The sequence below is a fragment of the Anas acuta genome, chromosome 3 (genome assembly GCF_963932015.1).
Source record: "Anas acuta chromosome 3, bAnaAcu1.1, whole genome shotgun sequence".
NCBI lineage: Eukaryota > Metazoa > Chordata > Aves > Anseriformes > Anatidae > Anas > Anas acuta.
This window is the reverse complement of record NC_088981.1, coordinates 43130573-43156877: the sequence shown is the minus strand read 5'-3', so window position 1 is coordinate 43156877 and position 26305 is coordinate 43130573. Positions and strand designations below refer to the sequence as shown.

Here is a 26305-nt window from a genome sequence, read left to right as displayed (position 1 = left end):
AGGCAGCCGGCAAGGCGTTTGTCTGGATGCTCGTTTTAATGTGCAGCCGTCGGTGCCCCCCGTTACAGCTTCGCCAGGGAAAGCTTTGAGACTGACCAGGTGGCTCTTTACGAGTCTAAAAAATGTATTTTAAGTAGCTGTTACTGTGCGCTTCTCTTTAAATAGGTATCCAAAAAAAAAAAAAAAAAAGGTTTAATCCATTTTACAAAGCAAACCACAGGTGAGTATACAAATACAACTCTAGCCAGCGGCGGCAGCAGTCTCTAAGTGGTTAGGGGAAGTACCCCAGGTGAAGACCACCCTTCCACAGCCTTGGTGCCTGCTTCTGCCTCGCACGCTGACAACGTCCAGACAGACGGACAAGGTGTGAGCTTGGTCTGCTGCCGTCCCCGCTCCGCTCCGGCAGTGGTCTGTGCCCCCAGCAGGTACTCACGTCCAGTCACAGCATCAAAAACCACTTAAAGTCTTGCAGCCACGGGCTTCTGTACAGATATCCTGGCATCTGACAAAAAGAAGAAAAAAAAAATCACTTGCAACTGCTCCATTAAATTACCTTTTGGTTTATATGAGGAACTATTAGGACAAAACACTAGGTCTAACATATCTTCATTGTCCAAACTCACGCAATCACAGAATCACCTAGGTTAGAAGAGACCTCCAAGATCACCGAGTCCAACCTCTGACCTAACGCTAACAGTCCCCACTAAACCATATCCCTAAGCTCTACATCTAAATGTCTTTTAAAGACCTCCAGGGATGGTGACTCAATCACTTCCCTGGGCAGCCCATTCCAATGCCTAACAACCAAACTCCTTTGTAACTTCAGAAGTTCTCTTCAAATGAACTAGAAACCGCTCAAGACACTCACCAAACACATCCAGGATTTTATTAACAGCCTCTTGATTTACATTGTAAGTGAATCCATTGGACCTACAGTTAAAACAAAACAAACAAACAAAAAAAACACAACATTGTTACTTCAATGGATATCTCTTATTTCAGTCATTTCCACACAAATAATCTGAATGAAACATTTTCATAATGTCATCACATTCTTCATCCTACCAGTGTACTTATAAATTTTTAGGTCACAACAGACTTTTAAACACAAGTGTATTCAAGGATTGTTAGGGTTTATCTTTCCTCTCATTTACACCCCCTGTGTCTGTATTCCCTTGTTTTTTTATTGGGGATAACCACAAGAAGAGAACGTTTGTTTGTTTGTTTTCAGTGGTACAATTTTCAAGACCATGTCACTGAAACTGAATCAAACCTTCTGCTGATCTCAAAATCTGTTGCACTTGATTTATTCCATTTACTCGAAAGGGGAATTCAGCTACAGACATTTAGTTAGCATAATGACATAGCAGGGGGACATACAACAACAGCACTTTGTGTGCTTTCCAAGAGCAATACAAACCTTAACCAATTCATTTCCTCGACAGACAAAAAAAAATTAGGTCATCAGCTGCCAACACTGTTCTATGAAACAGTCAAGACAATGTGGGGACTTGTAGCAGGGTCTTCTATGGTTATAATTTTAAATATAAGAAGTACCACCTCAACACAAATTAATCTGATAACATGAAGTATATGTAGCCATGTTTCTGTATAAGCATACATGTAGCTGTTGTTTAATATTAGGCTGGGGAACTGTGTTAAGTAACTTTAACGTCTAAGCTTTCATTGGAGTTGATTTGAGATGTCAGTGCCAAAACACAAAAAAGTATTAGTATTCCTGATTATTGCTTACATTGCCTGATGAGGCTTACTGTAACACACAGAATAACAGGGCTGTTCTATTTGCTTATCGAAGCCCTGGTAAAGATTTTGAAAACCAAAAGGTTTAGAAAAGGGAGTCAGAAGAAGCCCAGTAGTGAGTTATTAAATTCTGTTGCTGGGTCCCACGGGACTGTTTTCACTCTGCGGGGTTCCACTCTGCTTGCACAATGCGAACAGAAAGCAACTACCTGGGTCTTCACCACGACTCAGGTAAATCCAATCAACCTTCAGTTGACTGATGCTCAGGTGATTGGGTGTGTGCTGTACTGCTTAATGCTAACAGATCAGTCATTAAGAATTTCCAGTAAAACCCCACATTGTCTTTTATACACCAAAAAGCCAATGTTACTTACATTTTCTTCTTCTTCACTGCACCCATTTGCACGAGAGCTGCTAAGGCGTTTTTCTGCATGTCAGAAGACAGTGCTTCATAACACTGCGTATTCCCTACAGAAAGCAGAAAAAACAAAAGTTTTACCACTGTTCATTAACAGATTAAGCTCATAAAATCATGTTGCATGACAGCTGTACGCACCCTTTTCAAGAAGCTGAAAAACAAAGTTGCGGACTCCAGGTACAAATTGCTTCTCCGTAAAGGCTTCTCTTGTTTCCTTTGATAGGTATCTGAAAATTAACTAACATTACAAGAAAATAAACATCAGCACTTCTTTCCTTGTGATTGTCAATTTGTTATTAGTTACAAAGATGTCCCCAAAAGGAAGTAACGTTATTACACTTTGAAAAGATAGGGGGGGAAATCAAAAGGTATCATTAAATAGCACATCTGAAAAATTTATTACTGTTTAGCGTGCATGAGAATCTTAATATTAAAAGACTCAGCATACATTACTGCAATGGTTACCTTAGACATCAATTTAACATTTCTGTTCTTGTAATCAAACCCAGTATAATTCTATTAAAGCACTATCTGTTTTTACAGATCGGAATAAAATCAGGCAAATCAGTACAGACCAGCCTAAGTCATACACCAGATCATTAACAGTTCCCTAATCTACTAGGTTCAAACATCTACATTCCCACCAATGTTATGCTGACATAGAGATTTTAGCCTCCTATTTTTGTGCAGGTTATATATTACAGGATTGTAAGTGTTTAGCCATATTAAAACCTTTGGGGAAAAAAAAAAAAACAAACACAAATACACACACAATCCTACCAGATATGAGACACAAAATGAATTAAGCAAGAGTTCCTCTATGAAAGAGCAAGGGAGCCTGCCAGCAGCATACTCCCTGTGAAGCTTGTATACCCACAATAGCTCATCATGTTACAAAGCAGCTTACTGCTTTAGTCATTCTGAGAAGTCCGAGCCAAAAGTTGAAATCAGGTTCCTGGAGGGAAGGTGATGTTAAGATGCTTGTTACTGCTATTTCTCAACTCTTCCATTCTCCAGCCATGGAAACAGTCGCTCCTCGTACTGCAGAACTATCACTACTCTACTACTTTTCATATAAAACACAGGATAAAAGAGATAATTTTTGGAAAACAGCCTACCTGATAACCTTCCACGAAAGGTCTGAACATAGCTGACAAGAAAGATACTATAACACTTCCTTTGTCAGTAAGGTAGATTTCCTGTTGAGTTGTTTGAATCGCATCACATTTTGTGAGTAGAAAACATCCTTCCTCAAAATCCTGGCAGAGAGAACCGCAATTGAAATGTTAACATCTACAGCAAGTGCAGAGACTTTTTCCCACAAAATCAACCAAACACAAAAAATAAATCAAAACAAAACCACAACAAAAAACACACAACATGACACTTCTTCCATTTCTCACTTTGGTTCTCTGGACACATGAACCAAAATTTTCCTATATACCAGAAACACCCTTCTAAAAAAGGTAGTGGGAACACAATCTTAGAGCAAATCTGGAAGTACAACAAGCCTAGGACCTTAGAAAGAGGCTGTGGTTGCTATTGTAACAGCCAGCATGTATTCCCTTGGATTCTGTCAGAATACAGACAAGTTGTCCATTTTAAGGACTTTTTGTTTGTTTGTTTTGTTTGTTTGGTGATGGTGGTGGATTTTTTTTTCTTTTTTTACTTTTTTTTTTTTTTTTTTTTTTTAAAGTCAGGGCTTTCGTTTATCTCATGCACACTGTTAGCAATAAATGATAACACAGTTCACTGACCTGCTGTCTACAAAAAAAGGGCAACACAATGGCCAAAAGATACAGACTGTGGAAATGTCAGTGACAAAATTATTTTCCTTCCGTTACCAGAGGAAAAGAAGGGGGAGGGAATGGACATGATAGACATGTGGGTGACTAGAGGGGTGTCTTGCTGAGATTTCAATATAGTCATGCATCCTGAATATTCTTACGTAAATTACCTTCTTTTTTTTTTTTTAATGCAGGAAAGATCACAATTAAATATCACTATTAGATATTTGGCCTTAACATTTAACAAAAAACACATTTAAGCTGTTTTAAACCCAAATAAAATCTGCACCTGGACTTACAGTTTGTATTGGGTATGACATCAAACCAATTTTCACTAATAAATTTGTGCTCACCTGCTTTTCAAGCTGGCTGGACCAGAGCCAGGTCCAACCCTGCAGGACGTGTACAAACTGACACAGCGTGTCCTGCAGGGATCAAAGTACTGCCTGCAGTTTTCACATCTTTTCTGTGTCCAGCTGTTTTCGGAGAGCGTGCAGACACAGAGTGCTGTAACAAGGCAGCACGCATGAACAATACCGGCTTTGTCTCAGTAATGCTGATATGGGAAGGCGGGTGGAATGAGGGGAAGCTGCTTTCAGGCAAATACAATGCAACTCAAGCTTCCCTAAGACTCTGCTAGGGACACCGTTGTGCAATTAGTGAGGCTTTCACTTCAAAAACTTTCACAGGCTGTACTTCCTAGCTCTGTAAGATTTCATCTGCAGAGGTTTAAACCAGGCTTTACTCTAAGTACTTCCTTCTTAGTGCTCATAGAGTAATATCTGAATCTACACAAGACACTGCCAGTAATAAAAGTCTAAAAGAGCTCAAAGCCATTAACACTATATACTAGAAAAAAGTGTACATATGCACCGTAATATTCAGATTTCAAGGTATAAGAGGAACACCAGCTGCTGTATAAATGCTGCAGAGGTAGATACAGCACTGGAGGAGAGGTGGTAGGGAGATGTGCTCTAACACACACAGCGCTGGGTGTTGGCACAGTGCTCCGGCAGCCCCAGCAGCACAGACCACACGTATCGCGCTACACAAAGCAGCCGATCACAGCTGCACTAGAAGGACTATAATCAAGCAGAAGACAATAAGGACTTAAATTTAGAACTGCATACTCTATTTGTCAAAGATAACAAGGACATACAATGGTTGATCAGTAATTGGTACAGGACCCATAGCTTAACTTTCTGAAAGAGCAGCAGTGCCCCCTCTGCTACACAGCCTGCAAGAGCTTTAAGGAAAAATGACCCTGCTATAACCTCAATGAAAACTCCTCTTTTGCTTCTGTGCTGACAGAACATACCCACTCTGCGAAAGAGTCCAATTAGACAATTAGACCTACATTAACACTTTCTTCATAGCCTAAAGTCTCTTTCATAACTGCAAAGGAACAAGACAGTATTTACACTTCATTATAAAGAAAAAAAAAAAAAAGACTGCTCTACTAATTTTTATATCCATTCTAGAAGATTGGTAGTTTTTTTATAAAAAAGCCAAACTTCTGCTACAGCTCACTTTAATAGTTCAGACCTAGGAAGTTTCAGGCTTTTTTTTTTTTTTTTTTTTAAACACAGTGGAGGAATTAAAAAAAGACTGCATATGCAACCTTGTGGATTCACACAATGTTTTGCAACTAACCTAATGACTACCTACACCATGACCCTCTTTTAAGTTCTCCCTCCCACTTACCGATTAAGCTGATATCTCTGTAGGTATTTATCACAAGGCATGTATTAAGCAGAGCCCCAAAATCAGATGCTATTTTAACTGGCTGTGCTATGCACAATCAGTATTTTTGTATAAAGGATGCTTTTACCTTCAATGAAATACCAGGAAAGAAGATGAACTCATCAGAGAACACATCTCTCAAGATGCTGAAGCAGCTGTAGACTTCCTCTGAAAAAAATAATGTAAAAGTGTTGTTTTAAAAAACATAATTTAAACAGATGCCATTGAAAAGCCGTTTACTCCTTATTTTAGAGAAAATATTTACTCTCTAGTATTATTCCTGAAAGAGAATATCTACCTCAAATAAAATTTGAACTTGACATTAAAACCATGAGTACATATACAACAGAAATCACCACAGTAAAACAGCAAGTAGTCAAAGTACTCGGTTCAGATTTTACCGAAGGCAAAAACAGGGGACCGTAGCTTCTAAGAACATACATTAAATACCATATTATCAGATGCTGCACAAAACCAAGGTATATATTTTGAAGTTTTACTTAACGATCAAAGTATTGGAAAGCACTTCAGGAACAGCACTGGGAAGAGAACAAAGGCTGAGAACTGGCTGCACTGTATGTGAATGTGAGCTGTGTGTAGTATGTAACCTAAAAAGTAGGTCTGCTAAATGCCAACAAAACAATAAACTTAACAGTTGTAGTTTATTTTACACTGCCATGAAAGGAAGCCTCACTACAGAGACAGGAGACACTGCCTAGCATGCTTTTATTTAACAGCTGAAATACAAGAGGTGATTTTTGCCACTTTTGGGGCCATTTCACCCTCTGGCAGTTTCATAATGTATACCACAAGGGAAGCAACCTAAGTACTCCCAAATATGTTCTTCTACGCTCAACTACTTCTGGACTGTAGAACAGTGTAAATAAGAACTGGAATCACCTCGTGCCTGCTGTCTCACCAGAATATGCCTTGATACTTTTAAAGTATCAAGGGCTAAATAAAAATGGCAAAAAAAAACAACCAAAAAAGTCCCCTCCCAACACACCCAATTTATGCCACAGGACCTTATTCAGAGTCCTGGCACAAAGCTGTTAAGTAGCTCCCACTATCGATCACAGGAATCTCCTGCTCCTCTCACTGAGGACATGACAGGGAGCAAAGCCAGTGGGCTCCCCGAGCTACCCAAACATACCTTTCCTGAAGCTGCGTGTCATTTGCAAGGCGAGTGCCACCAGAGAGGGACGCACAAAGACATTCAGCAACTGGTTTCTGTAGTTACCACACATGAGGATGGCCAGAGCTCGCTTGAAGACAATTTCCCCTACAGCTCCATCTTCCTCTCCTTTGTCATTAAGGACCACGTGGCCGTTGACGAGGCGAGCAATGTTGGAATGCAGGGCGAGGGCAGACGTAACTGCTTTTTTGGCACAAAGATTATCTAGCAAGAAAACGCAAGACTCAGGAAGATGCAAAAGAGAATACGTCTCTGTTGACACTGTCTGAAGTATGCTAGTATTTCATCAAGATTTATTTTTATGGCCAATTATTGCATCAAACATTCAGTTAGAAAAATGTTCTCAGCCCAGGCATTGTATACAACAGAGAGAACAAATTTCAGACATTTCTGTCAAATTCTTCCACTTGCTAACAGTAACAAGTAATTTCTTTGTCTCTGGAACAAAGATTCTGTGCCTCCAAATAAAAGAGGCTAGAACTATTTGATGGAAACAGTCATCATTAAGGAAACACTTTGGCTTAGGAATTCCTGACATTGTAATCTTTGAATCAGATGCACAAGTCTTTAAGATGTTTTTCTTCAACTCTCAGAAACAAGGAATCCCTCATCATAACTAAGTTTAAAAAATCCTAACTGAGGGGTCATTGCATAATGTACCTGCTCAAAAAGAAAACAGCTTGCACTGAAACCCAAGTATACTTTTGTTTCATTAAAATCCTTTTAAAAACTCTAAAGCAAGGAACTGGGTGGGTTTAGGGTTTGTTATTTTTTATATTTTTTTATATTAGTCCTTCAAAGAACTTTAGGCAGATAAAGAACAGCACCTCAAGTCTTAAAATACAGTCATCTTTTTAGAATATCTTAGGCTTTAAACTCTACCAAAATTCCCTACATTGTGAACCACTAAGCAAGCAAGGAAAGAAGCAACAAAAACTTAACTGAACATGAAAATACCATTTACATGACCAGAGCAACACAAGCATATCAAATCAATCCAGACTTTGACTGGAAAACAAAAATATATTTTCCCCTTACACTAGCTTTCACGTAGAACCTCCTTGCACCTTATTTGCTCCTTCAGCCTACTGTATTCCAGCTTTGGCAATGTTTTCACAAGTTTATCAGTGTGATAATAACTGAGAGACGGCCATTTTTCAGTTCCTGTTTTTAATATAAAATTTCTGTAACCTAAGCCAATGTTCTGCCTGTAACCACCAACCAGCACGGTAGCAGGAGAAACAGCACAGACAGGATGCATGTAGCTGGTGATGACTCCAAACTAACCTTTAAAATTATTTATTCTTTCAAATTATTTACAATTCAAACCAAACAAACAAACAACTCTGATTCTATGCAAATGACACCTAGTGCAAGGCCAATGCACTCAAACAAAATCTCTTCCTCCATCTCAATACCTTGCCTATATTCCGTTCTCTGCAACTAAAGCAAAAGTTTATTCATTTTTACTAAGAAAACAAAACAAATAAGCAAACCCAAATGCAGTATATTCTTCAGTTTACTAAGTAGTAAGATTCTAAGTGATGTTAAACACCAGCATGACATTTTTCTTTTCACAGTCTGGCAGGAGCAGACTGCGTCCCCATTTACTACAGTGAAGATACCTGAAAGGAGAAGTGATATTTTTCCAGAAATGAGAGCTCTGTTATAACTGTGGCCTGTTCATATTTCTCTGTTGCAATACTGAGAGTGATCCTTGATTACACAAAAGTACAAAAGCAAAGATCCGTAGTTTAAATATACCTACAGTGAAAAAGTTTTTGCACCACACACTATTTTTCTTTGCCAGCTTATCCACTTATGTCCTGAGGCTCCAAAACAAATTACCTGTGTCAGCCTGGCTCAAAGAGAGATGCTTAAAACAAGTGTTCAGAAGAGGAAGAAGAATCAACCTTTCCACAAATACATATATATATTTATGTATATGTGTGTATAATATAAAAACACAGAAGCCACTGCCTCAAAAGTCATCACTGCATCCCCGAAAAGGTGAAGTCAAATTTAAAAATAAATAGTCAGATTATAGCTTTGGTTTTATTTATTTCACACATTTGTTTAGGCTAGTTCTTTACCACAGTACCAACTCATAGCCAATATCAAGCAATAAATGTAGCATTTTACTGAGGTACTGTTGCAGACTTGGTAATTAATTGCCTAGGACTTAAGACCACCTTCAGAAAGACGTTATAAAACAGTCTATAATTTCTTGCTCATTACACACTTCAGGAAATAACAGTAAAATACCTGCCCTGCCTCAACCTAACTGTTTTGCAGAGTAGTATCTTCTGTAGCCCTAGGGCAAAACCCTTTCTATTTTAGCATCATTTTTGGCATATCCTGAAATCCATTTATGACTCAGCACCCATGAAAACAAATCTGTAACATTGTCACTATACACTGCTTCCACATAAAAATAATTTATCCTTCATAAACAAACAAACAAACAAAAATAAATAAATAGAAATAACACATTCTGTGCATACCAGGCCATTCAATGAAACCTCCAAAAGTCTGTGTTAAGCCTTTCAGCCACAGTGTCTTTTCTATTAGAAGTTCAAAATCCATAGCTGGCAAATTCTGGAGCAGGACGGCAGCAACTAGCACCCAGGGGCTCAAAACCATGTTTTCGATTTGCAGGAGTTCCATTTTATACGCCACATCACTGACAAATTCCTGGATATCCTCAGATGGCTTTTGTGGAAGATGTCTGAAAAGAACCATGCAGTTCAAGGTTAAAAAGCTCCAAAATAGGGAAGAATATGATTTATATTACAGATTTCTTCTGTATCACTCCAAGATCCATAACTACTTTCCAGCACCTAACATCTGGAGGGTAATTCTACCTATGCACTATGTAGTACAGAGAAAAACATCAGTAGATTCACAAAAATATTTGAAACAGAACTCTGTATTGATGCTATACACTTACTATCCTGAAAATCATTCAAAAGCATTATAATTTTATATAACAAATTGCAAATCCACCCAATTCTAGCCATAGCTGAAGGTTCTTGGTACACAATCACTGTTTGCAGTAATAAAGCAAGAAGGGTAAGAAAGTAGATTTTTAAAGTAACAAAACCACCGAATTCTCAGAAAATAAAGTTTTGCCAGTTTTCACCATCATGAACTTTTAAAATGGCACCTTTTCAACCTAGAACAGAGCAATGGAAGTAACAACCTATTTCAGAAACAGCCAGTCACAAACATGATAGCTACAAGTGCAGACAAAACATCTTCAGTAGTCAGATGGAGGACAGAGGAGAGAAATTGAAACCAAAGTTAAAAAAAAAAAAAAAAAAGAAAAACAAAAAACTTCTTAATTACTTTTACATTGGTGAGGACTACACGTAAACAAATGTTTTTCCTGCGCATAAGTCATGGAAAGATCTGGTACCTGGGAACCAAGTTATACGGGCAGAGATTGATTCTCCCAGAAGCCAACGTTCTAAGTGACACCGGCTGGCCAACGTAGATGTGTATGGTACCAAAATTGTCGCTGAGGATCCTTCTGGCCTTTAACAACCCCTAAAACAATGGGAAGAGCAGAAATAACATTCTAGTGCTGCAGGGTGTGTATGCATTCACCTATATTCTGTTCTTAAGGAATTTACACACAGATGTAGATTCTTTGGGCTTTGGGACTCCTAGGAGTTCATATGCATAGAGAGATTCTTCTAATATCCTCTCGTAGCTGATGCTGATGGGAACAAGGTACGTGTCAAAGACTTCACGTTTAAAAAATGGTTCCATCACAATACTGAGAAGACCTGCAAAGTGGATTAAAAAAAAAAAAAAAAAAGTGAAACACTTGTCTTCAAGTGAAAAGCAGCTGCAAGATATCTTTTTCAAAGTTAAGTAAGTTTTAGAAACTGTAAATAGGTGAATGTTATGTTTGTTCTCTCTTTCACTAAGCAGAAGCAGAAGACGCTGTCCAAGCTTTAAACAGAAGGTACATTTAAGCAATGCATTTGGACAGCTGTTTGTGCTCTTTTCAACAGCACTTCTCTGCACTTGCTCATCATCATCTTTCTAAAGATTCCCCTTGTCTTTTACAAACAGCTCAAAATACTTCTGTGCAGGTACGGGGTAGCCTATTTTCCAGAAAGAAAAAAGGGAAGAGTTATGCAATTAGTTACACAATGGGAGAGAAAGAAACAGAGTGCAAGAGGCATGTATTGCCCTTCTTTATTTGGCCTTGGAAATCAAGCTATAGTGTTTTTTTCCATTATGACAGACTTCGCCAATTTCCTACCACTTCAACATCCCTTCCTATCTGAGGAACTTTAGAACAACATAACCACTACGGAAAACATTAATCATAAAAAGTTCCAAGTGTCCAACAAACCCACCAAACTTTGGAGTCAGAGTCTTGGCAGTGCGGCTTCTTGTCCCTTCAAGAAAAAACTCAATTGGGGCATAACCATTCTACAAAAGTAAAACAAACAAAAAAGCTTGTCAGAAACATAAAAACATTTCATCTTTACCGCTCACAAATAATTTTAAGTACTTAAAAAGTAAGCAGTTTTTTTTTAATGGAAGCCATGCATCTCTAACTTCAGTCATTTTGAAGCTTATATTCATCTATTGCATTTGCCACAACATACAGTTAAATTAATAAAAATATTTTGTCTGTTATGAGATATGGACGCGTGAGCCAAGGAAACTGAAGCTCAGCAATTTGTTTATCACCCACTGATGAACTGCAGGAAGAGACTGCAAACATGCTCTTCACACATGAATTCTGAGGTAAAATCCGTTTCCTCAGACCACAATGAAGACTTTCAATCTCCTGCCCACATCATGGACGTTTAACATGAATCGCTGCAATACAGTATTTCTGAAGCATACACTTTGAGAGTTCAGTAATTTACTTACCCTTAACATAGTTTTTACGTATTCAGCAAAAACTGCCCAATAGAGCCTGTTCCCACCGAAGGAACGCCGCATAAAAAAGGCACCTGCCCTTCGCAGCAGCTCACCAACTATTTTCATTCCTAGGAAATCTGAAAAACAATCCAACAAAAAACAAAACCACAAACGCAAAACTTATTGATTAATATCTTTCAGCAGAAACAAACAATTTATGTAATAAAGTGATTCAATTACCAGGATAAAGGAGATCTCTTTCAAGGATTCTGTTGCAAGTACTTGGAAGACGTGATTGTCATGTTATAAGATGCTTTCAATGTTTTATATTTTATTTTTGGAAAGAGCATTCACTTAGAGCAATTTGTTTCAATAATTTAGATGCCCAGATTTCAGCCCTAATGAAGACTATGTATTTTTTTTTCAAGTACATTGTCTCACTCATCTTCAGTTACCATTGAACATATCCCGGAAGACACAGAAATTAACCCTGGAAATTAACTGACCAATTATGTTACATTGTACCATTTGAGAGCCTGACTCATCAATTTAGGAATGGTAGACTAAATCAGCTAAATTTTTTGGTAATTTCCTAGTTTCAAGCAATCATAACCAGTGTTTAACTTGCCAAAACTCGGAAACATTTAAATTTATTCATGAGACATTTAAAATGAGCCTACACAGCAGCCGGCTATTTGCTGCTTCAGCCTTCTTGCTACATCAATCAATGAAAGATTTGAGAATGGAGATTCACTCACTGTATAAAATAAATAAAAGGAAATTGGCTGCAGAACTCTGGGTGGCAATAGCAGCAAATCCCCACAGATCTAGGTGTATGCTACCTGAAACCAAACAACAACTAACAAAGCAGAGGCACTTATTCCTCAATCAGGAGACTCAGCACAAGTACCACCTTGAGTTAGTTCGTGTACCACATCTTGTGAACCTCTAACAACACACTGTACACGTGACTACAATCAGACAACTGTATTTTCACCTGAGGAACTTAAAATAACACACACACGCAATATCTTTTTTGTACTAGTATCTGTAGATACTGCTCTGAGGCCCCAAACTTAAAGTGGGTCTAATCCAAAAGTTAACAAAGCACCACACCGATATCTGCGTTGGCATGTGAGCAACTTCAGAATAATATGTGACAGGTAAGTAGCTGTAGCACCTTGATAAAGGCAGCTATGAGACATCAAATTCTGAATTCACCTGAAGCTAACCTGCATCACACAGAAGGCAGGATACCCCTACTTCATATATCAGCAGTATCTTGTCTTCCCTATTCTCCCAGCTTCCTCTGATTTTTTACTGGTATTCTCAATCTCCCAACTGGAAAAAACAGTGAAGATCTAGCCTGCACCCTTGAAAGATTCCCATCTGATCCAATCTGTATTACAGTATCAGAAGAAGATTAGGTGAAATTGTTCCAAAAATGGCATAAATCACCCCTGCCCCCATTCTTTTTAATGGGAGGAAAGGTAAGCATAATACAGACCTGAAAAAAATACAGACAACTTCTCACCATTACAGGTGCTTACTTAAAACAGTTCTAAAAAATCTGTGACACCTTTTGTGTGAGAGGCTCCTCAAAGCTCCTGATATCAAACATCATCTACTGAAAATGGAAAGCAGTTTAGGCTGATAGCAGCATCTTCACATACTTTTCCATCGAAAGCACTGCAACATTTTTTCATCTGACAAAAGTGACATGGGGGGGAGCACCTTATCTGTTTATTCCAAGCTCATTCATTCCCCAGTCTTTGAGAGAATCTAGCAAACCAGAGGAGAGTACCAGGTTCCCAGAGCTTTGCTAGCTTGCCTGTGCAAGCACAGCACTGCACCAGATCCCAGAATGCCTGCTTAGAAGACTTGGTTGACACTCCAGACTTCCAAGATCAGGCTTCTTGGTTAAATGCTGCCATAGAAACAGGAGTTTCAAAAAGCACATTGACTGAGAAGATACTGTTGGTTTTCAATAACTGCTTCTCACAAATAAAACCAGCTTAATCTGCTTTAGACCTACGTTCAAAAACTTGCCAGTTTGCCCTCTGACAAAGTTCTGTTCCTCAGCCAGCTCTGCTCTCAGCACTTGGCATAATGAAGCTCTGCCAATGCTTTCAAGGGAGTCGGTCACACCACCAACCAGCACAAGACGATTGGCACTTCGTATCTGGCTACTATGACTGTGCTTAGAACTATATCAGGTATTGCAAAACCTTCTGTGTACACAGGAGCTCATGGCCAAGTTTTTGCTTGTTTCTGGGCGAGGACAGTAATACAGAAGTCTGCTTCAAACACCTCTCTTTGCCCAGCTTTGGGTCTGCAGGTGAGGTGCTTCTGGCTGAACTTGCTATGAAAAAATTAACTTTTGATGGCACTCAGCACAGAGGAGAGGCACGTACACTGCAAACATCTAGCTCAAGGGGGTTCTAACAAAATGTATTTGGAACAGAAGTTAAACACAAGTATTTATAGCAGCAAATACCAGACCAGTTGCTATCAGTACTCTGAATCCTGAAAACACCGTTCAAACAACATACTTGCCTATTCCTGCAGCAATGACAGGCAAAGCCAAGTCGTACGTGTACAGCAAGTAAGACAGCATCAAAAAGTCTACGTAGCTTCGGTGACTGGGCAGCAGTACAACTGGGTGCTCCTGAATGGCATGCTGCAGCTGAAAAATAAGACCAGAACAAACAATATTGCTCCAATATTTGCAGAACAACTGTTGAAATTTGCAAATACAGATCTTCACGTGGCTTCAGACAAACAAAAGCTGATTTGTTGATGAGGGTGGTTTCTCTATCCACGTACTTTTCATACTTTTTCAGCATGGAGTCGAAGGAAATTTGGAGCAGTAGCTTCCAGAATAGCAACCTGTGATTTGTAGGCACCACAAGACTCAAAAGGCAGGGCCACCTCATTACATGATGGCACAATCCAAATCCCTTTTGATGGGAACGGAAAACCCAGTAGGGCTTGTAAGGGTTGACGTTGTTAAGTCTTGCAGGGCACGGACTGTACCCTCCTCCAGAGGGGGGACAACCTGCAATGAAACAGGGCACAACAAATCCCCACTGGACTGGGGCAAACTTCAGGCATCTCCTGCCTCAGAGGTACACCGTGATTCGTGGATCTTAGCTGTATGAAGGTTTGGCAGAACAGCCAACCCACTCAGCCACATAGAATTAAGCAATAAAAAACTTTAACTTTTTCTTTTTATATTCTTGGCCACATACCATTCTTTCCCTCCAGAAACAGTTCCAGCATTTCTATTTATCTACTGCCCAGGTAGCTATTGTCATGTTCCAACCCACATGGAAATTGCTTCAAGAATGTACTGTATTAATTGCCATTTTAAATGGCAAATCAAACTAAAAGAAAAGAGGTCAAAGTATTCTCGAAACAAAACTGTTGAATACAGGTTTCTCATCTTACATCTCATAAATCACTTGACCAAAATCAGTCATACAGAGAAATTTATTAAAAAAAATAGGAATTCAAATCCCTGAAGAGCTGGCAAAACAATTACAGAAGTGAAAAAAAAGCAACAAGAGAGAGAGGATGACAGTCACCTGTGTCTTCTTTTGAAAACTATTTACCTTTAATGACAACCCTCTGGAAAAAAATGCAAACATAAATAATGTGCACAGTTCACTTTTGCAAGATCACAATTACTCTTATCCTACTAAAAAGTTTTAAACAAATTTCTTCTAAGCATCAAAATACATGGCACAAGCAATATATATATATATATATTATTATTATTTTAAATCTTACAGATCGTATATTCCTCATTGCCAAATGTATCCCAAATGAAGGCCTGTATAATCTCTGCAAAAGCTGCAAGATGCTTTATGCAAAACGTCTTCTTACTACAAGAAATATTTGGAAAAGCATACAAAAAATGATGCTGACTGTTTGCCTCAAAAACTTACATATCATCTGTCTTTCCCTCCCTTTATTTAGAAAAGCTGCAATAAACTTAAGTGCAGTCTTTTTTGGTGGTGGTGGTGTTTGTTTTTTGGTTGTTTTTTTTTTTTTTTTTGCGTTTTTTAGTGGAAGTGAAGATGGGAGTCTTTGCCTAAGCAACCAGCATGAAAATATTACAGCTTTTTATTTTCCCCCAGCAGTACTCACTCTCTGCATTCCTTCTTCATTCACACAAACTCTCTGGAAAAGCTGTTTAAATATTTTGCTCAGAGTAAAGGCAAAAAATCTGACGGCTCCTAATTGCATACTGTGACCCATCTCATCCAGGATTTCCGTGGCTTCTTCTTGAATAATATCAGGTGATTCTCCCATCTCTTTTGCTAACTGAAGAGAAAACAAACAAAAGAGCAGTCAGATGTGGTTTATTTCCCCTTGCCCGTGCACACCATTCAATGTGCCACAACAATTATGACAACACTAATGCAATAGCCAGCAAGATTTTATTTTATGGGACAGGACATTCATATGGACATTCTAATCTCACAGAATCTGTTCTTTGTCAACCAGCAAGTGAAAGCCAAGGTAAAGCTGTTCAAAATTCATGGTGAACTTAGCTGTCAGTGGGGGGTGGGTAGTAACATTTCCCCCCCTTCCCCCCCAAACACGCCATCTGAATATTTTAGCCTGTAGCGTCTTTGGAGCAGGCTCAGTCCTAAGAATATTTCATAGACTATTGGTCTAAAGAAGGCTGTGTGCAATTTCCTTTATCCAGGAAAAAGAAACTTATGTTTGCAGAGATATTCCAGTAAATCTCTGAAGTGCATTTGGATTGGATTTTCAAACTTGGCTGAAGAACCTCGGCCCTATCAAGCTTGATTTTCTTTGTAGAGTATTACTGTTGCAATTGCTAGCTGAAATGCATACAAAGCGCTGTCTCTACCAGCTTTGCATATCAATGTTCTTTTTTTCTGTCCTTACACACATTCCCTTTTGAAGTTTCTTAAAACGGACTTAAATAACGGTTATCTCTTCTATTTACATAGAGGGATAGATTTACATTCTCTCCTAAATATATAAATATTTAGTTGAAAAGTTTGGGGTTTTTTTGCTGTTATAGAATGAGGAACATGCCTTTTATAGCACATGAAGTAGGAAGAAAGAAGAAGAGTGACAGAAGAAAAAGCTTCCCAAACAGCACAGCTCAGTTTAGAGGCCAGAAATACTTTCAGTAATTTCTAGTCCAAAGCTGAGAACTAGATTGCAATGGCAGAACTAACTTCCTTTAACCACGTGACACTTGTCTGAAAAATTTCTGTCAAAATATAACTCTCATTTTAGGGAATATGACTTATTCATAAATAAATCACTAGCCTATAAAATTGCTACAACATCCTCAAAATACAAAAACTACTAAGTAAAATCTTTTTCAATGCTGCTCTGTAGGACAGGGGAGGAGAAAAAAAAAGAAGTCAAGCACATTGGTTAAGTTGGATGTAAAATGTCGTATACAGAAAATGAAAACACTACGACACAACAACTTTAGTGGCAACTCTTTGGTAAACCAGTATTTGTTCTTCTTGCCAAAAGAGTGTGCCTCCCTAGTTACTGATTTATCAGAGTGCCTTTCAAACTACAGCTCTGGTGTTTGACGAGACCAGCAATAACTTTTTTTTTCCCTCATTGCCACACAAAATTTGGCTCTGTTCAATCTACTTCGTCTTCCAGCTCAGTGTTCAGACTCACCTGCTTGATAACATACTGAACTTGCTCTGACTGCAGAACAGCAGTTTTAATAGCATTTGGCTTGCAAGGTGAAAGTCCTTTGTAGATCACAGGAGTGTAACATTTCATTGCATATCTCAAGTCACTGGACAATCGCCTTTCCTCCAAGATATCTTCAAACTCATCCCTTTTCTTTGACGTGAGCTCTTTCTGCTGGGAACATACAAATAAAGAATGAGACACTGTCTCGAGAGATTCAGTGATCTGCTTGCCTACAGCAGTAAAATAATAGCGTGCACAATTTTTGTAATGTTTTTTTTTTTTTGTTAACCTTTCTACAACATCTCCTTTCCATGCTCTGTGTGCATGAACAAATATTGCCTGCTTGGAACAATGCTGCAATTAGAAACTAAAAACAAAAGAAACCAAAGACAAAATAAACTACCGTTTCCCTCCGCAAAGGTCCCCAAATCACCATATGCCACATTACTTAATTCTGTCCAACAGGAAGAGGCTGAGGAAACACCTAAGCTTTAAAGCTAAAATGCCTTGCCTCCAGCCTCCTCGTGATTAAGAGGTATTAACTGAAACAGCTTTGATCCCTACTCTTGCAGCTGCATGAATGCAATAACATGCATGACATTATAAAAACACAATCATCAACACCAGAAATAATCCTGCTTTAAGTTGGATGTGGGATCTCGGTGATCGCTGCTGGCTTTCACCAGGCTTGGACATAAGGTACAGAACGCATAGCCAGGTAGGAACAGAACCAAAAAAAAAAAACATTACCAGCCACATGAAGACCAAAAAGCAACATGGTATAAAGAGAGCAGTCTCTGAGTGACCAGCATCACTAGTAAGCAGGAAAGCTTGCAGTACATGCACAGCTAGCTGAGAAATCTCAGTGACAAAACTCTTCTCCTTGAGTCAGTGGGCATCCCCTGTTCTGGAGAGAGATGTCTCCTATTATCTCCTCTCACAGCACAGATCACGTGAATAACCCCTTAGTCTTTAAATTGTATTCCTCCACACTTCAGAACAGCAGCAACAGTCATCAGGCAAGCAAGGCTCAGCACAACACAAAGGAAACGGTTATGATTAAGCACATTTAATAGTAGAAGATGCTAAGATAAAAATGCTCGCGTCTTCCTCTTCAGCACAACTTGAAGGGCAGCACAGGCACCCCTTCCACTCATTTTGCCTTCTCTCCCCCTCTACAACCTGTGCAGAACCAGTCTGAAAGCGAAGGAGAGAACATATTGCTTCACGGGCTGTCAGAGTGACCTTCACTGGCCTCAAGATGAAAGCCTGGCCAGCAAACGCACAGAAGAACTCCAGGAACAGATAAGCAAAATGCCCAGCAGCAGCAGCAGCAGCCAGGTTTTCAGCCTCGGGAGAGGGAGTCAGCTTTCACTGCTGGTTGACCGCAGCCACATCAGCAACATTATCGAGAGCAGCTGACATTTAAAGTGAGGACAGAGCAAACATTTTGCTCCTGTCCATTCATCAGCATGAGATACCGTGGAAGTTTAGTATTACAGCTTTCAATCTGTCTTCTCCCATGGTTTCCACCTGGCCGATATTTTGCAAGAGCCGTGCAAGCCACGAAGTGACAAGGAGGCTGGAAATAGTTGGTATTAGTCATCAGTTGCCTTGATACCTTCTATCAACCCTCATGATTAAAAATAAAACAGGAAAAAAAAAAAAAAAAACACTTATGCCTTATAATAGTGTATAATAGTGAAAGATAGCTCAAAATAGCCTCAGCAAACAGTGGTCGGCTCTAAGCATACACCTGCTTAGGTCAGTACGAGACAAGACGTTACCCAGAAAATTTAAGCAACATTTCTTGGAATCACCAAAGTTTAAGTCCTACAGTGTGCATCCTCATAATAAAAACACAATAAACAACAAAAAAGGAAGCAACCCAGCACTCAGCCCCGGTATTGTCAGCGTCATCAGGAGCCGCTGCGCTGCCACAGCCGTTGCAGGACGCGTCTGCCGAGCGGGGCTTCACCAAGGCCACAGCCAAAGGCCAAGTCACCCCCCTGCCACTCGTCTCCATTTCACATTTCTGGATTTGACCTGCCACGGGTTTCTTCTCACAGCAGTAGGTATTTTCGTGTCCCGGCCTGAGGCAGCACCGAGCTAATGACGGGAGAAGCGCCTCGCTCCTCTCGTGCCCCACAGCCGAGGCGCTGCGTGGGCTCCCCCCCGGGAGCCTCCAGGCGAAGAAGCCAGTGGGGCAGGCGGCTATGGGGGCACCGGCAGTGACAGAAACGAGGCGGTGGGAGCCAGGAACACCTCTGCCTTCCCCATATTTTCCAAAACACTAAAATGGGAGCACTCACGACGCACCCGTGTGGCACCAGGGGTCACGGAGATCGGGGATCCCCGCAGACACCAGGACTCCCCCCCTGCCCTCCATCCCCCTCACCCAGAAGGCACGGGGACCCGACGGGGCGCCCTGCCCCCGCAGCCATCCCCAAATCCCCCCGGGGGGCCGTCACAGCGTTTGGGGAGGAGGCGAGGCGGGCAGCCCCCCGCGGGCAGCCTACCGAGTACATGGGCGTCCCTCGCCGCGCCCGCCCGGGCACCGCCGCCGCCGCCATGGTGCCAGCAGCAGCAGCAGCAGCAGCACCGCGCCTCGCCCTACCCCGCCGCTGCGGCTGCGGCCCCCATGGCCCCGCGGAGCCCCGGTCCCGGCCCCGGTCCCGGCCCGGCTGCCCGCAGCGCTGGAGCTGGGGCTGGGGCGGGCGCGGGGGAGGGCGGAGGAGCCGCGCCATGGGCGGCGCCATCTTAGGGCTGACGGCAGCCGCCCGCGACCGCGCGGTGTCTCCGCCCGCCCCGCCGCGGCCATGGGGGCCAGGGAGCCCTGCCGGCGGCTGGAGGCGGTGCTCGGGGCTCTCTACGACCTGGGTGGGTGAGCGGGGGGCGGCGGGGGGCTCCCCAAAATTAAGGGTGGGGGGGTGTGTTGGGGGGGGGGGGGGGTGTTCACTCTGGAGCGGAATGATGGCTGACTGGGGGCTCTCCGCGCAGGTGAGGAGCCTGGCGATGGGGGCGAGGAGGTGGAGGAGGAGAGCAAGGAGCCGGCAGCAGCAGCAGTAGCAGGAGGAGGAGGAGGAGGAGGAGGAAGAGCGGCGGGGGGGCAGCGGGGTGCTCGAGGCTTCTTCGAGGGGCTGCGGGAGGAGCTCCGCAACGCCGCCCCCCCGCCCGCCGCCCCGCAGCCCGTGGAGGTGGTGCTGTTCCGCGGGGGCAAGCGGCGGCCGCCACCGCCTCACGGCGGCCCACAGGTAGGCACGGGGCTCGAAGCGTGGATTTCTTTCTTTATTTATTGTTTTTATGTTTGTTTGTTTGTTTGTGCCTGGGCTCTCGGGAGCTGCCCCAGCATCAGCTCGGGGAGGAGGCTGTGGTGGTACCCCGCTAACTGTGCGAGGCTGCTCCAGAAAGACCCAGCAATATCTACATATTAAAATACCCAATGCTTGTCTTTTAATAAATCAGGGTAGTAAAGGCAGAAAAAGATACCACAACCACCCATTTTAGCATTTCACTGCTTTCTGAACATCTATCAGAATCAGCTTTTAAATTGATTTTATTTCTCATATTCAATGGAAATGTTTTATTTTGCTTATAGGCCAAAGCAGTGGCTGAAAAGAAAACCGTGAACGAGCAGGAATTTAACTTCGAAAAAGTAAGTCACGGGGATCTATCAAATCTCAGCACTTTATTGTGCATGTCTGTGTATCTATATGCTTGGGAAAGCTACGGGGGGACCAAGGAGAAACGCTGCCAGAAAAAGTTAGCTTTTCATGTTACTTTGGCTGTGTGCTGTGCTGGAGGACTGTGTGGACAGCTCTGTATGGACAGAGGCACATTACAACTTGGTGTCCTTTCTTTCTGATCCTTCACTGATAATTTGATGAGGTGCACTGTATGTCAGCAGCGTGAAGCTCTGTGAGGACCCATGATGTGTAGCATATGCTGTTTTAGGCACGTGGTGTTAAATTTGCATTTCTGGTCCCATATGGAAAAGGAGGTTAAAAAAAAAAAAAAGGCAGCTTGGCTTCCATTTTTGAAATAACAGATGACTTCATTCCATTTATTTTTTTTGTGCTGTTCTATAAGTGTAGCAAGCAGTCGCCTTCTTAGCTACAGATTTGTTTGCAGATTTGTGCGAGTTGTTTTGCATGCCCAATCTCTGCCCAGGGTCATGCTGTGATCCAGCAAGACTTTCCAGTGGAGATTCTGTGTGGAGGGCGGTACTGGTGGAAACACTGGGGCTTCAACTACTACCCCTATAAAGGTTATGATTTCCCTGCTGGTTTTGCCAGGGAGTTCTGGTGTAGTGGCAACTCTGTACATATATTTACGTAGTTGAACCACTGTACCAGATGCCCATCTGTGTTTCTCACTGGTCAAAAGCTCTGCAGCCAAGGAATGGGAGCGCTCTGCAATTGCTGGGTGCTGTGGGTAGCACGTTTTATTGTTCAGGTCTGTACAGCACAACATAGTTCACTTTTATACAAAGCAGGTCCTTCCCATGTGTCTAGTTCTGTGTGAAATGAGAATCAAATACTGACCCTCTGGTAGTCCTCGTTGTCCAGAGATTAGATGGACAGCGGTTAAGTGTTCTGCAATATAATTCAAAACTCAGTATTATTTTATAGTGTGCTAAATTCAGGTTTTAGCTAAGGTTTCTCTGGGAGCGTGACTTTGTTGTGGTCTGCCAAGTATTTTACAACGGGTCAGACGATTACAAAATGCTTGCAATTTTTTTTATGATGTTTTAGGCTCGCTTGGAAGTGCACAAGTTTGGCATCACTGGCTATCAGAAGCAAGAGCAGCGTTTATGGGAACGGGAACGGGCCATCATGCTGGGAGCCAAGGTAATTCTTGCTTGTTTTGTGCTCGGAGGTGACCCAGCTCTTACAATGCAGGAAGGTGATAAACACTGTGGGGTTTGGGCACTACTTTAAAACACCAGATTCCATCCCATGCCCTTTCTCCCACCTCATGCTGACTTTACATTTTTTATTCAGTCTTGCCTATTTTCTATAGACATTTGGAAAATTAGTATGCTTGTCTTATCAGAGGTGTTTAGGTGAAATAGGACTGATTGGGATGGAAAACAGCATTTACCAATTTTTAATCAGGCCATTCAAAACTAAGTGGCTGGAGGGGGAACTTGTTCTTAATCTTTTTAAAGCCTCTTTCTCCCAGTCAGTTAACAGTTTCCCTAGGTCTTTGGGAGTGGGGAAGGGACTGTGTTTTTTCAGACTCAGTGTTATTGTGGAAACTCTGTAGGTCTGCTACGTAACATAAACATCCCTCTCTGCCAAGAAACCTGTGTTCCTATGTATCTACCCTAAGTCATTTCCTCTCATCCAAAATGAAATAAACCACGTCTTCTGTCCTCCCCACCACCTGAAAAATTATTTCCATGCAAATGTGAATATATTTTTGAATCTATTTGAAAATTTTCATTGCTGGTATCATTCCCAATCTTTTCTGCAGCCCCCCAAAAAGCAACACATCAACTACAAGGAATATCAAGAGAAAATGAAAGAGAAAAAAGCAGCGAAGGAAGACGATAAGGGAAAGGTTTGTGTGAAATTTTGTCTTTAACAATTCAGCATGTAAGAGCTAGCCCAAGAGCCTGACAGATAATGCCTCAGGCACAGGAGGAGTGCCTGGGCTTGACGTCTGCTGCTCCCTATGGAGTGGGTTCCTGACTCCAGCAGGAATCAACCTTGTCAGTCCAAGCTGGTTGTGGGCAGTGTGAAAGTGCAGGCAAAAATTCTGCACCTACAGTGCCCCATCTTTGGAGGCTGGTAGACTGATGACATGAAATCAGCAGCTATTTATTTTTTTCATGCTTCTCAAGGGCATATTACCTCCAATTAGTGCTTGTTGAATAACCACAGAAAGCCAGATCTTCAGCTGGTTTTCTATCAGCACAGTTCCATCTAGGATCTTGCTCACTATTTAAAGCAAGGGTGAGGTTTCTGTTGCATCCATCCGGTAGCATGGCCTCTCTGGCTCCAAGCCTGTTCCTGCCTCTGCCGTAGATGGGAGCAGGCTGCAGGGCAGGTTTCTGCTCCACCAGCCTGTCTCCTGCCACCTTTTCCAGGGGACCTACTTCTCCTCCTCTGTCACGTGGCTCAAAGCACAACCCAGTGCATGGCCAAACGCAGGCGAGCCCTGTGGTGTGACAGGCTCACTCAGGCAGGCAGCTAGGTGTCTTTGCCTGCTAGCAAGTGGCTCTTCTGACCCAAAGATATATCACATACTCAGAAGGCAGGTCTCTCCCCTTGTGTAGCTGGATCTGCACCTCCTCAATGTGGCAGGGGCAGCGTTTTGGCCATGAGAGGGCTGTGCCTTCCACAAGGTGATGGGAAGGGCTCTGGGCACGGTGTGGTGCCTCCGGATGCGTTGCATCACTTGTCCTGTCAGGTCTCCCAGCCTGTTTTTATGCATTGTGCTCTGTGAAGTGAAGAGAACTGTGTGCTGTTTGTGCAGAGGGTTGTTGAGCCGAGATGCTCGGTTCCTTTGCCATTAAAATATGTATCTTTAAACACAGGAACACAAAGGAGATTCTCTGAAGAAGAAGAAGAAGAAAGACCTGAAGGAGAGGTGAGACATTTTTAAGGCTGGTAAATTTATTTCGTATAGCTTTCCCAGTGCATTGCTCCTGTGTAACTATGCACGGTCTTACACCACAAGTCACACACGTGCATTTCTCAAACTGCAGAACTCTTTGTTGCAAAATGATGACCTTGTTCCGTGTCTAGCAGCTCCAGAGGCTTTAGGTATGCAGCTTAACTGAAAATGTGTCAGTTCTGCCCTGGCATGTTTAAGACTGCAGCTGGAGGTGGGATGGATGGGAATCCCTGTGTGGGGACCTACAATATGCCACTGAGAGCATTTGCCCTGAGAAATAACTTTTGCAGAACACAAGCTGCCACGTAGAGAGGCTTGGAAGGTAAAGTGACATCCTTAATTATAGTGCAGCAGGCTCACTGACATGTGAAACTCTTTATCTCCTTTGTCTATCTGAAAGTCTTTGTGGTTTTAAGCTCACTTTAATGTAGTTCATTTTGTAATGTGCTACAAGTTTGGATGGGGAATGGTAGTATAAATGTTTTGGGGTTGTTACCTGTTCTGGTTTGGTATTCCATAATATCAACAATGACTGCATAAATAAGTGATGTTTTTCACCAAATTGAGTATTTTCATGAGTTTCTGCTGTTTCTCTTGATTCATTTCTTCCCCCCCTCATATTTCAGGAAGGCCAAAAGGAAGAAATCAGTGCCTAGCATTTGGGCTGCTGGACAAGTCGGAAAATTCAGAGATGGAACCTTGATTCTACAAAGTGGTGACATAAAGAAAATTAAATCATCTAAAGTTGTCAAATGAGCTTACGATACAAAAGGAAATGGACAAAAGCCATAAGACAGAATTCACACTGCCACCAAAACATAGCCCCTTGCCCTGTCACCATGTTGTAATTCTTGTACCTTATTTTTTATTGCAGGTTCTTCTATCTTCCGTTTGTTCTTCAGGGGAATATGAGAATTTACCATTTTGTAAATAAAAATAAGACTTTAATAATTAAGAAGGTTGTATAGGTCTTTGCTTTCACCTAGAAGTAATATGGCAAAAGCAATAATTTATTTGCTCTGACCCTGAAGTAGGTGTTCTTATGTGTATAAACACTTCACAGGCATACATCTATTTCTGCTTATCTGAATTGTTAGTGGATAGAGAAGCTGCACAGCAAACAGTTCTGCTCAGCAAAGCCTTCTGAGGCTTCAAAATTACCTGCTTGAGAATGAAAATGAGCTTTTTCTGAAGTTTTGTCCCAGGTAAGAGTTAGAAACTCAACTTGTGCATCTCCAGAGCAAATAGTCACTGTTTCAGGTGGCGGTTTTGGGGGCGGTAGTGATGTAAGACAGGGTACAAAAACAGACAAGATTCAAGACCTGAGCTAAATACCAGATAAGGCACAGACACCTAGTAGCTCCTGATTGTTCACGGTTATCTCACATTTGTTTTGATCAGTGTTCCCATGCCTCAGAAGCTTTTTCCATGAAATCTTTGTCAAAACTGAAGTTTCTGCGCTATTTGGATTTCAGCAATTTGGTCTGTCTGAAAGAATTCTGTCCTCTAGAGCTTTGTTTGTGGTGGTGTTGTTGTGGGTTTTTTGTTTGTTTCTGAAGGTTGTGTTTCCATTGGAAATTGAATTAATTGTTATTCACTGAGTTTCAGCTTATCCAGGAGGGTTTGGGAAGCATGCTTCCTAGCTGCCTCCCAGGAGCCTGAATAAGGTGAGCTCTGACTTCACCAAGTGATGATGTCTGAGCCAGCTTACAGCTAGCATGAGAACAGCAGCACCAGAGGCTGCTCCCTTCCCAAGATAAGAAATTATCCTGAGGTAGGGAGAACTACAGCATGGAAAGGGATGCTTTCTCACACTCTTCTTCCCCCATACCTTCCACCTTACTTTCAAGTCCTGGAGATAATGCTGTGCCAACACAGACAGGACTAAAAAGAGGGAAGGAGCAAGCCCAGAGGGAAAATAGAGCAAGATAAAAAGAGGAAGGGAGTGTTTCTGCACACCCTTCCCCTTCCCACACAGCTCCAGAGCTGGATTGCTAAACACTGTTATCACGTTTCATAATTGCTTAATTGGTTTTCTTCCTGTTCGGTATTGGTTGCAAATTCAAACCGGAATTAATATCCCATCTGCTTACTGAATATGAGGACTGGAGAAATATCAAATCATGATTTCATGTGAAGGTGTGATTACCAAGCAGGATTGAACAGAGAGCATCAGCA

At 41.6% G+C, this 26305-nt stretch overlaps 2 protein-coding genes across 3 annotated transcripts; one reads left to right on the top strand and one right to left on the bottom strand.

Moving 5' to 3' along the window:
• Positions 1 to 104: 104 nt before the first annotated feature.
• On the bottom strand, positions 105 to 20277 carry GNPAT (glyceronephosphate O-acyltransferase). 2 transcript variants are annotated; one of them, XM_068676837.1, is made up of 16 exons: positions 20023 to 20277; positions 17483 to 17674; positions 15947 to 16123; positions 14351 to 14480; positions 11804 to 11931; positions 11278 to 11353; positions 10544 to 10695; positions 10323 to 10453; positions 9409 to 9632; positions 6863 to 7108; positions 5798 to 5877; positions 3298 to 3438; positions 2318 to 2417; positions 2136 to 2229; positions 869 to 930; positions 105 to 502 (listed from the first exon to the last, which is right to left on the bottom strand). In XM_068676837.1, exons 1-16 carry the CDS (start codon positions 20260 to 20262, stop codon positions 459 to 461), a joined length of 2217 nt encoding a protein of 738 aa, XP_068532938.1. In that variant the 5' UTR covers positions 20263 to 20277; the 3' UTR covers positions 105 to 458. The 2 variants fall into 2 exon arrangements, with proteins under 2 accessions (XP_068532938.1, XP_068532939.1); XM_068676838.1 differs by having other exon boundaries at positions 17483 to 17671; positions 20023 to 20221.
• On the top strand, positions 20265 to 25085 carry C3H1orf131 (chromosome 3 C1orf131 homolog). Its single transcript, XM_068676841.1, has 7 exons — positions 20265 to 20383; positions 20504 to 20757; positions 21102 to 21158; positions 22258 to 22353; positions 22982 to 23068; positions 24048 to 24100; positions 24754 to 25085. The coding sequence occupies exons 1-7, from the start codon at positions 20323 to 20325 to the stop codon at positions 24881 to 24883; spliced, it is 738 nt and encodes a 245-aa protein (XP_068532942.1). The 5' UTR covers positions 20265 to 20322; the 3' UTR covers positions 24884 to 25085.
• Positions 25086 to 26305: the final 1220 nt, after the last annotated feature.